This window comes from Ranitomeya variabilis, chromosome 7 (genome assembly GCF_051348905.1).
Source record: "Ranitomeya variabilis isolate aRanVar5 chromosome 7, aRanVar5.hap1, whole genome shotgun sequence".
Lineage (NCBI taxonomy): Eukaryota > Metazoa > Chordata > Amphibia > Anura > Dendrobatidae > Ranitomeya > Ranitomeya variabilis.
Window position 1 is genome coordinate 22,292,304 of NC_135238.1, and position 14,670 is coordinate 22,306,973.

The 14,670-nt window shown below is 46.3% G+C and overlaps 1 protein-coding gene across 1 annotated transcript in view; it reads right to left on the reverse strand.

The window, feature by feature from the left end:
- The window catches only part of PKD1 (polycystin 1, transient receptor potential channel interacting), a 104,552-nt gene that overhangs the window by 53,506 nt on the left and 36,376 nt on the right, over positions 1-14,670 (reverse strand). Inside the window, exons 2-6 of the mRNA XM_077274462.1 lie at positions 10,972-11,043; positions 9,082-9,251; positions 8,211-8,861; positions 7,636-7,816; positions 214-428 (exon numbers count right to left, since the gene is read on the reverse strand). Coding sequence (XP_077130577.1) covers positions 214-428; positions 7,636-7,816; positions 8,211-8,861; positions 9,082-9,251; positions 10,972-11,043 — 1,289 coding nt within the window. The remainder of the gene's footprint in view (positions 1-213; positions 429-7,635; positions 7,817-8,210; positions 8,862-9,081; positions 9,252-10,971; positions 11,044-14,670) is intronic.

Sequence of the window (14,670 nt, forward strand, 5' to 3'; positions counted from 1 at the left end):
TCAGTGGTTGCTTTATTAGCTAGAACAGCCAATTGTTGGGGTCTTGATAAGTAGACCCCCATTGGGGCTTGTATTGCATTTTTCCTCCTGCGGGGGGCGCTGCATACATGTATATTGTAGAACCAGGTTGGTAGCTGATCGTCTGGCATGTCTATGTACATACTGTATTACATAAAAATGCCCAAATCTCCAGAACCTGTGAAAGGCATGTACCTGTTGGCTTGTATTCACACACGTAGCTGTGTTTTGAGCTGCACAGGTCTTGGTTGCACACCCCATTGGGTCCCATTTTCACACAGCGATCCGCCTGGGCTGGCTCAGGCTCCCCCGGGAGCCAGTTCTGACAGCTTTCCAGGTCAAACCGCTTTCCTGCAGGGAGGGATTCTGCACTTCTGGTGTCATTGAATCCTATCCACACCTCGAAACCTCTTAAAGAACAGCAAAAGAAAAGAGGGGTCAGTGTCAATATAATACTACAGCAGAACACACTGGGATCGAGGTCACTATTCTACTGATCCTTGTGTGTATGGCTGGGGTCACACATGGCGTAAGACAATACGCCACGTATTATACGTCCGTACTACGGCCGTAATACGGAGAAATGTCCCCAAAATATTGATCCGTAGTCAGGGTGTTTCAGCGTATTTTGCGCATGGCATCCTCCGTATGTAATCCGTATGGCATCCGTACTGCGAGATTTTCGCGCAGGCTTGCAAAACCGACATCTAATGGATTTATGTGCTCAAATGTTAGGGAAAACATATATACAGTATATATATATATATATATGTCATTGAGACACATATATATATATTCTGTATTTAGATTTCATTCAGCGCGATATCTGTGAACAGCCGGTAATTCAATTGCCGGCTTTTCATTTCTCCTGCACAAACCCGACAGGATATGAGACATGGTTTTCATACAGTAAACCATCTCATATCCCCTTTTTTGTTGCATATTCCACACTACTAATGTTAGTAGTGTGTATGTGCAAAATTTCAGCGCTGTAGCTGCTGAAATAAAGGGTTAAATGGCGGAAAAAATTGGCGTGGGCTCCCGCGCAATTTTCTCCGCCAGAGTGGTAAAGCCAGTGACTGAGGGCAGATATTAATAGCCAGGAGAGGGTCCATGGTTATTGGCCCCCCCGTGGCTAAAAACATCTGCCCCCAGCCACCCCAGAAAAGGCACATCTGGAAGATGCGCCAATTCTGGCACTTGGCCACTCTCTTCCCACTCCCTGTAGCGGTGGGATATGGGGTAATGAAGGGTTAATGCCACCTTGCTATTGTAAGGTGACATTAAGCCAGATTAATAATGGAGAGGCGTCAATTATGACACCTATCCATTATTAATCCAATTGTAGGAAAGGGTTAAAAAACACACACACACATGATTACAAAGTAGTTTAATGAAATAAACACAGCGGTTGTTGTAATAATTTATTGTTCTCCCATTCCATTTCCAGGACCTCGCTTGGCAACATAATAAACGCACAAGATACATACCTTCTGCTGTCAGATCTCCTCCCACGAAGTAATCCATCTGAAGGGGTTAACTAATATTACAGGCAGGAGCCCTGCAAATGCAGCTGTGCTCCGTGCTTGTAATCCCCGGGGAATGAATGAAATGTAGGTCATTGACCTACATTTCCTTCAGTCGCGGTGATGCGCCCCCTGGTGGATGTCCTCATATGACCTGGAGCGTGGGAAAAAGTTCCCAGGCTGCAGTTCATGAGAACATCCAGCAGGGGCGCATCACCGCGACTGAAGGAAATGTAGGTCAATGACCTACATTTCATTCATTCGCTGGGGATTACAGGCAGGGAGCACAGCTGCATTTGCAGGGCTCCTGCCTGTAATATTAGTTAACCCCTTCAGATGGATTACTTCGTGGGAGGAGATCTGACAGCAGAAGGTATGTATCTTGTGCGTTTATTATGTTGCCAAGCGAGGTCCTGGAAATGGAATGGGAGAACAATAAATTATTACAACAACCGCTGTGTTTATTTCATTAAACTACTTTGTAATCATGTGTGTGTGTGTTTTTTAACCCTTTCCTACAATTGGATTAATAATGGATAGGTGTCATAATTGACGCCTCTCCATTATTAATCTGGCTTAATGTCACCTTACAATAGCAAGGTGGCATTAACCCTTCATTACCCCATATCCCACCGCTACAGGGAGTGGGAAGAGAGTGGCCAAGTGCCAGAATTGGCGCATCTTCCAGATGTGCCTTTTCTGGGGTGGCTGGGGGCAGATGTTTTTAGCCACGGGGGGGCCAATAACCATGGACCCTCTCCTGGCTATTAATATCTGCCCTCAGTCACTGGCTTTACCACTCTGGCGGAGAAAATTGCGCGGGAGCCCACGCCAATTTTTTCCGCCATTTAACCCTTTATTTCAGCAGCTACAGCGCTGAAATTTTGCACATACACACTACTAACATTAGTAGTGTGGAATATGCAACAAAAAAGGGGATATGAGATGGTTTACTGTATGAAAACCATGTCTCATATCCTGTCGGGTTTGTGCAGGAGAAATGAAAAGCCGGCAATTGAATTACCGACTTTTCACTAACAGCGCTGCGTATTTCTCGCAAGTCACACTGCAGGTCCGTGTGGAATCCGTATTTTTCGCGCCCCCATAGACTTTCATTGGCGTATTATTTGCGCAGTACGCTGACAAACGCAGCATGCTGCGATTTTGTACGGCCGTAGAAAGCCGTATAATACTGAACCGTAATATACGGCTAATAGGAGCAGCCCCATTGAGAATAATTGTGCCGTATGTAATGCGAGTTTTACGGACGTAGTTTCTGCGCTCTTACGTCCGTAAAACTCGCATGTGTGACCCCAGCCTATGAGATATAAAATATGGGGCCCCACTAGAGACATGAGACCAGATTCTTCCCGGGGCTTGTAGTTCGGATTACTGCATATGCCCCATGGTTCTTAATGATCAGAATTGCTCCTCAGAGGCGGAGCCATATACAGTGCAGTGGCTGTCAGTGCCCCAGACCACAGAATGATGTCAATTACTAATCGACTGTTTGCAGATTTTGCACCAGAGCCCAAGAACATTAGTTATGCCTTTTACTCCCTCTCAGTTCCCACTAATCTGCAGCATTTGAAGTACATTCTCCCGATCCGTACAAGTGCAGTTCTCAATGCAGAGCTGGCTTGTTAGGGTATGTGCAGACGTTCAGTATTAGGCAGCGCTCTGAGAACTGTCTGTTGGGTCCAAAGTGCTGCCGGTTATTGAACACAGGTGATTCCGCAGGTGTTAATTGAACTGTGCAAAATTACCGCCCCCCAATACATTGTACGGCTGATATTTATCTTGCGGAGACTGAGCGTCTCCGCAAGATAGACAGGCATGCTGCAGTCTGGAAAGACGCGCCGCATGTGCGTCTCCGCAGGTAAGCCGTGGGCGTCAGTGCACGCATAGTGGACATGGGATTTCAAGAAACCCCATCCACTATACTGTAACATCTGGCCTCTGTGGGTTGCAGCGTTTACTGACTGTGGGAACACACCCTTATCCTTCAACTCCTCTCCTGCAGTTACTCTCCATTATATTCCCTACAGCCTTCAGCTTCTCTCCCTTACAATGTCTTGTATCTCTCCACTCCTGCAGCTTCTGTCCCTCAAATTCCCAAAACCCTCCAGCTCTTCTCCCTCATATTCTACTCTCCCACCGCTCCTCACTTTCGCTCCTCACCCTTCAGCATCTATCCTTTTTCACTTATTCTCGCCCTCACATTCCCTCCACACTTCAGCTTCTCTCTCATCACTCCTCATATTTCCCCCACCCTTCACCTTCTCGCCTCTTTTGAAGCTTCTTTCCTTCACATTTCGCTTACTCTTCTGCTCCTCTCCCTCACATTCCCTCTACACTTCAGCTTCTCTCCACTCTGCACATCCCCTCCACCCTTCACTTCCTCATCTCTTTCGATGATTCTTCAGCTCCTCTTTACTCCTGCAGCTCCTCTACCTCACATTCCCTCCATACTTTTCGCCTCTTTTGAAGCTTTTATTTCTCACATTTCGACATCTCTTCAGCTCCTCTCCCTCACATTTCCCAAACACTTCAGTTCCTCTCCCTCTTCATATTCTTCAGATCCTTCACCACCTCGCTTCTTTTTCAGCTCTTCTCCCTTCAGTTCCTCTTCTGTCACTCCTGACATCCCCCTTCCCCACCACTGAGCTCTTTTCCTCTCTTGCCGCTCCTCTCCCTCATATTTCCCCACCCCTGAGCTCCTTTCCTCCCTTGCAGCTCCTCTCCCTCACATTTCCCCACCCCTGAGCTCCTTTCCTCTCTTGCAGCTCCTCTCCCTCACATTTCACCACCCTTGAGCTCCTTTCCATCCTTGTCGCTCCTCTCCCTCACATTTCCTCACCCCTGAGCTCCTTTCCATCCTTGTCGCTCCTCTCCCTCACATTTCCTCACCCCTGAGCTCCTTTCTTCCCTTGCCGCTCCTCTCCCTCACATTTCCCCACCCCTGATCTCCTTTCCTCTCTTGCCGCTCCTCTCCCTCACATTTCCCCACCCCTGAGCTCCTTTCCTCCCTTGCCGCTCCTCTCCCTCACATTTCCCCACCCGAGCTCCTTTCCTCCCTTGCAGCTCCTCTCCCTCACATTTCCCCACCCCTGAGCTCCTTTCCTCTCTTGCAGCTCCTCTCCCTCACATTTCCCCACCCCTGATCTCCTTTCCTCTCTTGCCGCTCCTCTCCCTCACATTTCCCCACCCCTGAGCTCCTTTCCTCCCTTGCCGCTCCTCTCCCTCACATTTCCCCACCCGAGCTCCTTTCCTCCCTTGCAGCTCCTCTCCCTCACATTTCCCCACCCCTGAGCTCCTTTCCTCTCTTGCAGCTGCTCTCCCTCACATTTCCCCACCCCTGATCTCCTTTCCTCTCTTGCCGCTCTTCTCCCTCACATTTCCCCACCCCTGAGCTCCTTTCCTCCCTTGCCGCTCCTCTCCCTCACATTTCCCCACCCGAGCTCCTTTCCTCCCTTGCAGCTCCTCTCCCTCACATTTCCTCACCCCTGAGCTCCTTTCCTCTCTTGCCGCTCCTCTCCCTCACATTTCCCCACCCCTGATCTCCTTTCCTCTCTTGCCGCTCTTCTCCCTCACATTTCCCCACCCCTGAGCTCCTTTCCTCCCTTGCCGCTCCTCTCCCTCACATTTCCCCACCCGAGCTCCTTTCCTCCCTTGCAGCTCCTCTCCCTCACATTTCCTCACCCCTGAGCTCCTTTCCTCTCTTGCCGCTCCTCTCCCTCACATTTCCCCACCCCTGAGCTCCTTTCCTCTCTTGCCGCTCCTCTCCCTCACATTTCACCACCCCTGAGCTCCTTTCCTCTCTTGCAGCTCCTCTACCTTACATTCCCCTCTCTTTAGCCACTCTCCCGCTGCTCCTCACATTCCCCACATCCTTTAGCTCTTCTCTTCTCACCACTATTGGAGCTCCTCTTCCTTAAATTCACCCCAAACCTTCCATCGCGCCCTAGGCAGCAACCTTGTCTGACTAACCCCAATTGTGCCTCAATAATGAAAATATCCAAGAACCTTCTAACCTGTATGGCCCCCAGTATTTGTGTTTTGGGGTCGGGTTGTCCCTATAAGTCGTACCAGATATCTATGGATTACGTCATGATATGACGGCCTCTTTCCCGGGATTTTCTGAGCATTGATGTTAATTAGAATAATTTCCTATTACCCAGTAATGAGGACGTCTGAGAACTGGGCACGGCACAGCAGCTCAGGCTGCACATGTGTTTCCTCTCCCGGCATCCTCATTTGCCAAGGACAGACCGGTTGAAACAAGCTGCAATTGGGGCCCCCGAGAACAGACGAAGGGGGGAAGGATTGCAAACAGCTGCTGTAGGAATAAGTGCACACAGGAGTCAGTGCCAGGAGCTGGCTGGCTGCTCAGGAGGAAATTACACATTGATCTCCGGCCTGCCCCTGGGACAAAACGCCCCGGACATAAAGCCTCATTCACTGATGGACCCCGCAAGGGGCGCTTATAAATAAATAGTACCGCGCTAGTACAAGTAAAACCAACCGCACTGCTACATCCATCATCCATGTCATTTTAGGCTTCCAACACCCCAGAACTGGCTGTGAACACTGTGAACTGGCGATTTCTGCACTCATCGTACAGGACAGACATCTATCTGCATGCAATAAGGATATATACACTTCATCTTAAAGGAATTGTCTATGATTAGAAAAGCTGTCTTGGGAAAAAAAAAAAAGCGCCACACTTATCTATAGGTTGGTTGTGGTATTGCAGCTTAGCTTAATTTAGGCTACAGGGGAACTTTGGCCATGAATGGGGTCACAACATGACCTGCAGAGCACCGCGACAAATAATCAGAACCAGTTGGATTTTTTGTAATTTGTAGCAGCGGCAATGCTTCCTGTTTCACAACCAAAATAGCCGTGCAGCCCCCCCGACTTATTGCAAAGGAACGGAGCTGCAATACCAGACGTGACTGAAAGATGGGGGTGGCACTGCAGAAATCATACCCCCTCTCCTCCTTAAAGGGATTTTCTGGTTTCATGACAAAATCAGTAAAGTATTATAAAAGTTGCTGTTCATGGAGAATTTCTGTGGCGTTTTCCTTTGAGCAGCGGGCACAGCATGCCGGCATCTATGATTAAACCACAGCTGGCAAACCGCAAACTTCCCGGAAACTGAATGAAGCCATAAAACTAATTGAATTAGACTAAATCCCAATAAGCAGCTGTGATCGTCCATGCTCCATGTAATCACTAATCTGAGTAATCAGTTACGACGAAGAGGACACGTTACAGAACCTGACACTGGTGACGGCAGGCGACACGTTACAGAACCTGACACTGGTGACGGCGGGGGACACGTTACAGAACCTGACACTGGTGACGGCAGGGGACACGTTACAGAACCTGACACTGGTGACGGCAGGCGACACGTTACAGAACCTGACACTGGTGGCGGCAGGGGACACGTTACAGAACCTGACACTGGTGACGGCAGGGGACACGTTACAGAACCTGACACTGGTGACGGCAGGGGACACGTTACAGAACCTGACACTGGTGACGGCAGGGGACACGTTACAGAACCTGACACTGGTGACGGCAGGCGACACGTTACAGAACCTGACACTGGTGACGGCGGGGGACACGTTACAGAACCTGACACTGGCGACGGCGGGGGACACGTTACAGAACCTGACACTGGTGACGGCAGGGGACACGTTACAGAACCTGACACTGGTGACGGCAGGCGACACGTTACAGAACCTGACACTGGTGACGGCGGGGGACACGTTACAGAACCTGACACTGGCGACGGCAGGGGACAAGTTACAGAACCTGACACTGGTGACGGCGGGGGACACATTACAGAACCTGACACTGGTGACGGCGGGGGACACGTTACAGAACCTGACACTGGTGACGGCGGGGGACACGTTACAGAACCTGACACTGGTGACGGCAGGGGACACGTTACAGAACCTGACACTGGTGACGGCAGGGGACACGTTACAGAACCTGACACTGGTGACGGCGGGGGACACGTTACAGAACCTGACACTGGTGGCGGCAGGCGCCCACTGTGCTCCCTTCTATCTCCTTGTACCTGGTAACTCGGTTCTCCAGAAATATCTGCAGCTCATGACTGCTCACGATGGCCATGTCCCCATTTCCAAGATCTTGGCATATTTTTTGGGCTTCGAACCAGTCAGCTTTTTCCGATATCAGCTGGTAGCAATGATTATTATCAGGGTACACCAAACTTCCGAGTGGGCAGGCAGGAGACACTGCGGGGCAGGAGAGAGTAGAGAGAATTACCAACACATGACAGTCCAAATCTTGGAACCCCCTCTACTAGACAGAGAAGAGAACTTTGGCAAAGACCATCTCTCCATCAAATTCCATGATGAAACCAACAGACTTTTTGGAGCCATCCACCAAATAAACTCAAGCTTTGTCTGAAAACCAAAACAGAATGGTGCACATGGAATTACCAAATGTATGCTTATCATTAGCATTCCAAAAAAAAGCATGGCACTGGTGGTGGAAGCAAATCCTAAAGCAAGAACTATGAGTGCCATGGAGACCATCTTAAATCCTGTAATTGGCATTCTCCAGAGATGGCCTTCCACTCAACCGATGACTGTCCTAGTAGGTAGACTTCCCCATTTTGCCGCTTACCTGCTTCCCCGTTCTCGGATGTTACAGTAGACTCGACCACCACCTCCGTTCCGCCTCTCACCTTCACCTGGACGTCCACGCTATCATTGGTTCTCACCAGAGATGGACATGCGATCTGTATCTCTTCAGGCAACCCCACCACTCTCAGCTCATCATGAATGAGAAGGTCTCTGCTGCCCAGACGTAGGGTCACCGTCATGTTGTACACCCCAGGCTGGGCATACCTATGGGTAATGTTGAGTTCACTGGTGCTATAGATTTGATTTCCCAAATCCCAGAGGAGGGGAGTAACGGGGATTGGAGCCTTGACCTCTAAACGCACAGACTCCAAAAGGCCATAGGTTTCTTGAGAGTGCTGCAAGGTGGCAAACGACTGGGTGGTGATGGCCTCTTGGACGATGGTTAGGTTGCAGTTAGAGAAGATGGAATGAGAATTGCAGACCTCCTGACACGGAAGAGACATGTTGGTAGGGATGGGATCACCACAAAGGCAGCCATGTTTGGGGTCAAGGGTCCAGAATCCGTAGAGGTTAGCAAAGCATTGTGCGCTGCAGGCCTCGTTCGTAGGGTCAGGCAGGTGGATGGCCGTAAAGCTGATCGTGGATTCATCAGCAGATGACAGATTTTGAGGGCAAAAGATCAGGTCATGTCCTGCAAGAAGAGCCATATTAATGGTCCTGCTATATAATACATCTGCCATATTGCCAACAGTGCATGTCCAATGCCTAGTGTTATGTATTTACAGTATCTACAGCTCCCATGGGGTGGTCCCTCAACTTGGATTATGTCCCAGACCAATCTGCCAACTAGCATGGCCATTAGATATGGGTATGCTGACATAGCCCTACTAGGGACAGCCCGGGTTACTTACCACATGTGGACTTGAAGAATGAGACATTGAGAAGCACCTGGCCAGATACCACCGAAGGCCCAACACAGAGGGTAGAGTCCGCCTGAACCAATCTAACCCCATTTTCAGCAGCCCATGAAGAAAGCCATGACATACGGCAGTCGCAAAGCCAAGGATTGTCACTCAGGTCCCTGCAAACAACAGTAAAAATTTAGTTCACATTGAAAAATCAGTGAAGAGGTTATTGTCTCTGGTGGATGAGGACAGGGGGTGTTATTATCTGCATCCATGGTGATCGAGGGCAAAGAATGCACCATTCCTGATGGTCTAGTGTATAAAATGGCTTTAGGCCAGCATCCCTGGTTGTCTAGGGCACTAATTTCAACATCCTAGGTGGTTTAGCACTTCATACCGGTAAGTATCAATGTTATAATTCAAAAAGTACATTTTACAATTTATGGTGGTCTAGGGAAGAAAGGGGGCATTATCAGAATTCCTGGTGGTCTAGGGTACGAAGTGGTTTTATGCCAGCACCCTTGATGATCTAGAGCAGAAAAATAGTTAATTTCAACAGCCTGGATCAAATATAGCAACAAAAGGTGATAATGCTAGCATCCTGGTGGCTTAAAGGTTAATTTTAAAATGTCTAATGGTCCAGGGCAGTAAGAGGTTAATGTCACTATGGTGGTCTCCGACAGTGACGGGTTTACTGATAGATTAATTTTATAATTTCTGGTGGTCAGTAAAGGGGTTAATGTCACAATTTCTGGGGGTCTAGGACGGTGAATGGAGTTATTATTAGAATCTCCATATGATTTATGAGGGAGAGGGTCAGTATCTCTGGTGGTCTAGGGCAGGAAAGCAAGTAATCTCAATATCCCTGGTGGTCTAGGGCTAAGAAAGGGTCACTTTTCCATACCTGGGGTATTCGCATCTTGCACATTTATGGCATATCCGCTAGATATGTCACAAAATGCCTGATAGATGTGGGTCCCACCTCTGTCCTTATCAGGCGTTTTTGACATGTCTTGCAGATATACCATAAATGTACATGATGTGTATACATCTTCACTGGAAATAATCATCCCCAACCATGAATATAAATGAAACATAGCGAAGATTCCGCCATTAGGTCCACCAGCTTATTAATAGTATCACATATAATAATGATTTACTCACATCTCAAATATAATACTGATATACTCACATATAATACCGAAATACTCACATATAATACCGTTATACTCACACATCGCATATAGTACCAATACACTCACACATCTCATATAATACCGATATACTCACATATCTCATATAATACCGATATGCTCACATATAATACCAATATACCCACATATAACAACGATATACTCACATATAATACCGATATACTCACACATCGCATATAGTACCAATATACTCACACATCTCATATAATACCGATATACTCACATATCTCATATAATACCGATATGCTCACATATAATACCAATATACCCACATATAACAACGATATACTCACATATAATACTGATATACTGACATATCACATATAGTACCGATATACTCACATATCTCATATAATACCGATATGCTCACATATAATACTGATATGCTCACATATAATATTGATATACTCACATATAAAACCGATATACTCCCATATAATACCAATATGCTCACATATAATCCTGATATATTCACACATCACATATAGTACCGATATACTCACATATAATACTGATATACTAACATATAATACTGATATGCTCACATATAATACTGATGATGTATGTAAAGCGCTGCGGAATATGTTAGCGCTATATAAAAATAAAGATTATTAATATTATTATTATATACTCACATATCACGTATAATACCGATGCTCACACATAATACTGATGTACTCACAATTCTGTCAGGTTCTGTAGCTGGTCTATCAGTCTTCTGTCCAGGGTTTCTAAGTAGTTGCTTGATAGATCTCTAGAAGAAATATAATAAATCTACTATAAGAACCAATGATCCCCTCAGAAATCTGCCAGATATCCTACAGATTATTACATAGCAAAGGCATTTCTATTACGTACACCATATGCTGCAGACATCCACCAATCACCACTAGAAATGAAGGGGTTGTATAGGGTTAGAAAAGAAGACTCATATATTCTCCAACAGCGCCACCCTTGTCCAATGACTATATGCGGTATTACAAGTAAATATTGGTATACCAGACTTGTCCCAAGGATAAGAGGTGCTGGATAAAAAGAAAAGCTTTTTACCAATCCCAGATACCCCTTTTTCATGGATCCAGGTCAAGTGTTTTTGTGGATGTAAAAACAACCAAAAAGATCTGTATTCAATATGTCTGCCACAAGGCAGTGGCAGCACATACAAAGTAAGGCACAGATTACACTAAGGTGACTATCTCTCCCCTATTTTGGGATAGTGATGGTAAATACAAGCAATTGTATAATTTACTGCTCACTACAATTTGCAGACATCTTTGAGATATTGCCATTTTTCTTAGTTTACAGCTTGGTGCCTAGAAGACCGACCACCGCTGGTGTGCAGCTTGTAAGCACTAGCTAGGAATAGGAAGTTGCAGTGCGCTCTAGCGGTCCTGTCCAGCTTTAAAACAGCTCTTACAAGCTCAACAGAAAAAAAAGCTTGTAAGTGCTGCACATGTCCGGCTGCCTTGCAGTGGTGGTCGGTCTCCAAGGCATAATCAGTAGAGGTTCAAACCTCAGGACCCTCACTGTTCAGCACTATGAACTGGCCTAGGTGGTAGTAGATATTGTGACCCACCGTGCCAGTGTCAATAATAAAGGGTCTCCTACTGGACTTTTAGGGCCAATTATTGTATAAGAGCCTGGACCACCCAGAGGACCCTCCATCCAACCCTTCGATGCTCGTCAGAAAGTTCCAGGACTTGAAACTTCTAACATACAGAATGATCGGAAAGGCTACCTTGTCTTGCTCGATCTTTGGTTTTCAACCTACCGTACTTAGCTCAAATTCGGTTAAATGTGTTGAATAATTGGACCATGTTCCACCCAAAACCTTGTAGGTTAGTCATTATTCACTGAAATCCCTGCTATTTCTGTGCTTATGAGTCCTGGAGGCGGTCCTAATTAATGATTGACAGCTAGACAGTCAAACAGAAAATGCCGTCAATCACTAATTAGGACCTCCTACTGGACTCCTAGCCAATGAAGAGGGAGGATTTAAAAGAATAAAATAAAAATAATATTTAATCTATTCACCCTAAGAAACTATATATCAATTATTAGGTTCTGTAGAAGGACGTAGATCTGGGGATTTATTATGATGGAATATAGGCTGAACTGGATGGACAAATGTCTTTTTTCGGCCTTACAAAAATGTATCATGCAAAAAAAAAAAAAATCGGGTCCATTTCATCTATAACATGCGGCCCACAGATTAGTCACCATGACAGGTTCCCTTTAAGTAATATGGAGGTCCTATGTCTGCATTCCACCAGTAACATATGCGTGAACCTTGCATGTTCTTCCTCTCGCTTCCTCATCATTTGTAAAAGCCTAATTAGGTTAATTCATTTCAGAAGCAATTGACCCCAAACAAACCAGCATCTGATGTAGGATAATTAGGTAGTAGGCCCCACCGGGGTCCGGAGACATGGAAGCATAAGTGTTCTCTGGAAATTATGTAAATAATGCGTAATAAATTAACCGTTCTCAATGGATGTCAATCTGTTTATGGCCGCTCATAAAGGAATACTAATTATGGAAAGGAAATCAAATTTGGGGAAACAGTCAACCAGCTCTATTTGTCATTAGGTCAGACTTTCCGTCAGGGCTGTGGAGTTGGAGTCGGAGAGTCAGTGTGCATTTTGGTGGAGTCGGTACAAAAAGCTCTGACTCCTAAAATATATAATAATTTGGGTACAGTAGTACAATGCAGGATGTGCTGTAAATTTTTTATAAGAATTTGGGAAAGTTATGACATGTCCTATAAATGTCTGTTCTATTCCTGGTCTAAGGAGCTGGACTTTTAGTTGAGATGATTCTGCGCTGCGCTTTATGCACATGCTCAGTAGTGACCAGGGCTGTGGAGTCGGAGTTGTGGAGTCAGGGAAATTGAGGAGTCGGAGTTGGAAGTTTGTTTTACTGACTCCGCAGCCCTGATTATCCATCCTGTAGAAAACAGGTATTAAATTTCCCTACATGTCAGATAAATACTACCTAAAGGACAGGAGTCTAATCATTTAGGGTCTGCCAGTTGGGTCCCCCAAGTAACTGAAGAATTGGGTCCCGAGATCTCCTTTACAAAGACACAACCGTACATGACACAATACCGCACCATTAAAACTCTATGGGACCATCAGAGATAGACCACCGGCCAGTCTTCCATCCATAAAACACTTATCCATAGGATAAGATTATTAACAGTTGGGGTCAGGCAGTTGGATTACCCAGTGATCATGAGAACCAGGTCCCCAAATCTCTTCTTGAATTACCAGCTTTGCATCCTCACTGTTCCACCATAACAACTCTATGGGACCATGGGAGATAGGTCACAGGTCAGTCCCCCATCCATCACACACTTATCACCAATTTACAAAATAAGTATCTCATCAGTTGGGGTCAGACCGTTGGATCACCCACTGAACACGATTGCCTGGTCCGGAGATCTTGGATTACCAGCGTCGATCCTCACTGTTGAACTATTCAAACTCTATGAGATCATCGGAGATAGACCACCAGTCAGTCCCTCACCCATCATACACTTATTGCCTATCCACAGAATAGGTTATTCTCTTCCAACTAAGTCCTCCACTGGTCATGAAAATCGGGTTCCGAGACCCTGAGATGGGACCATTAGTAGAGATATGCAACACGTCATTTCTCCACATATCATTCACTTATCACTTATTCGCATGATAGGAATCTGATCAGTTAGTGCCTGACAGCTGGATCGCCCACTGATCACAAGAAACTGGTACCAAGATCTTCTTCTGAATGACACAGCTGCGCATGCGCACTGCGGCAACAATCAAACTCTATGGGACCATCAGAGATAGGCCACTGGCTAGTACCCACCATCCCTCATTTATCGCCTATTAACAGGATAGTCAATAAGAGTCTGATCAGTTAGGGTCTCACAGCCAGATCCTCCACTAATCACTAGAAACGAGTCCCAAGATTTCCTTTTGAATGGCACAGCCACGCATGCGCACTACCACAACATTCAAACTCTATGGGACCATCAGAGATTGTTGGTCAGTCCTCCACCGATCAGACACATATCACCTATCCTTTGAATAGGTTGTAAGTGATAAGCATCATCCTTTGATGCAACATGTGCTCCTTGGCAAACAACTGGCCTTGGCTGAAATCTGTAGGAAAAGAGGGATACAGTTGGGTTGCAAATATTTAGGACCATCCTTCCTTCTGGAGCTCCATCAAAGACCATAAAGTACATCTCTATGTAAGAACACGAGAGGTCTGTGCATTACACAGGCAGCCGACTAACAAGTACCGTGTAATACTTCATTTCTCCTGTAGGGGTGCTGTAGGAAAACACTTGAATTACTCAGCTTGTGATCCTTTCGAGCACACAGGGTCTGAC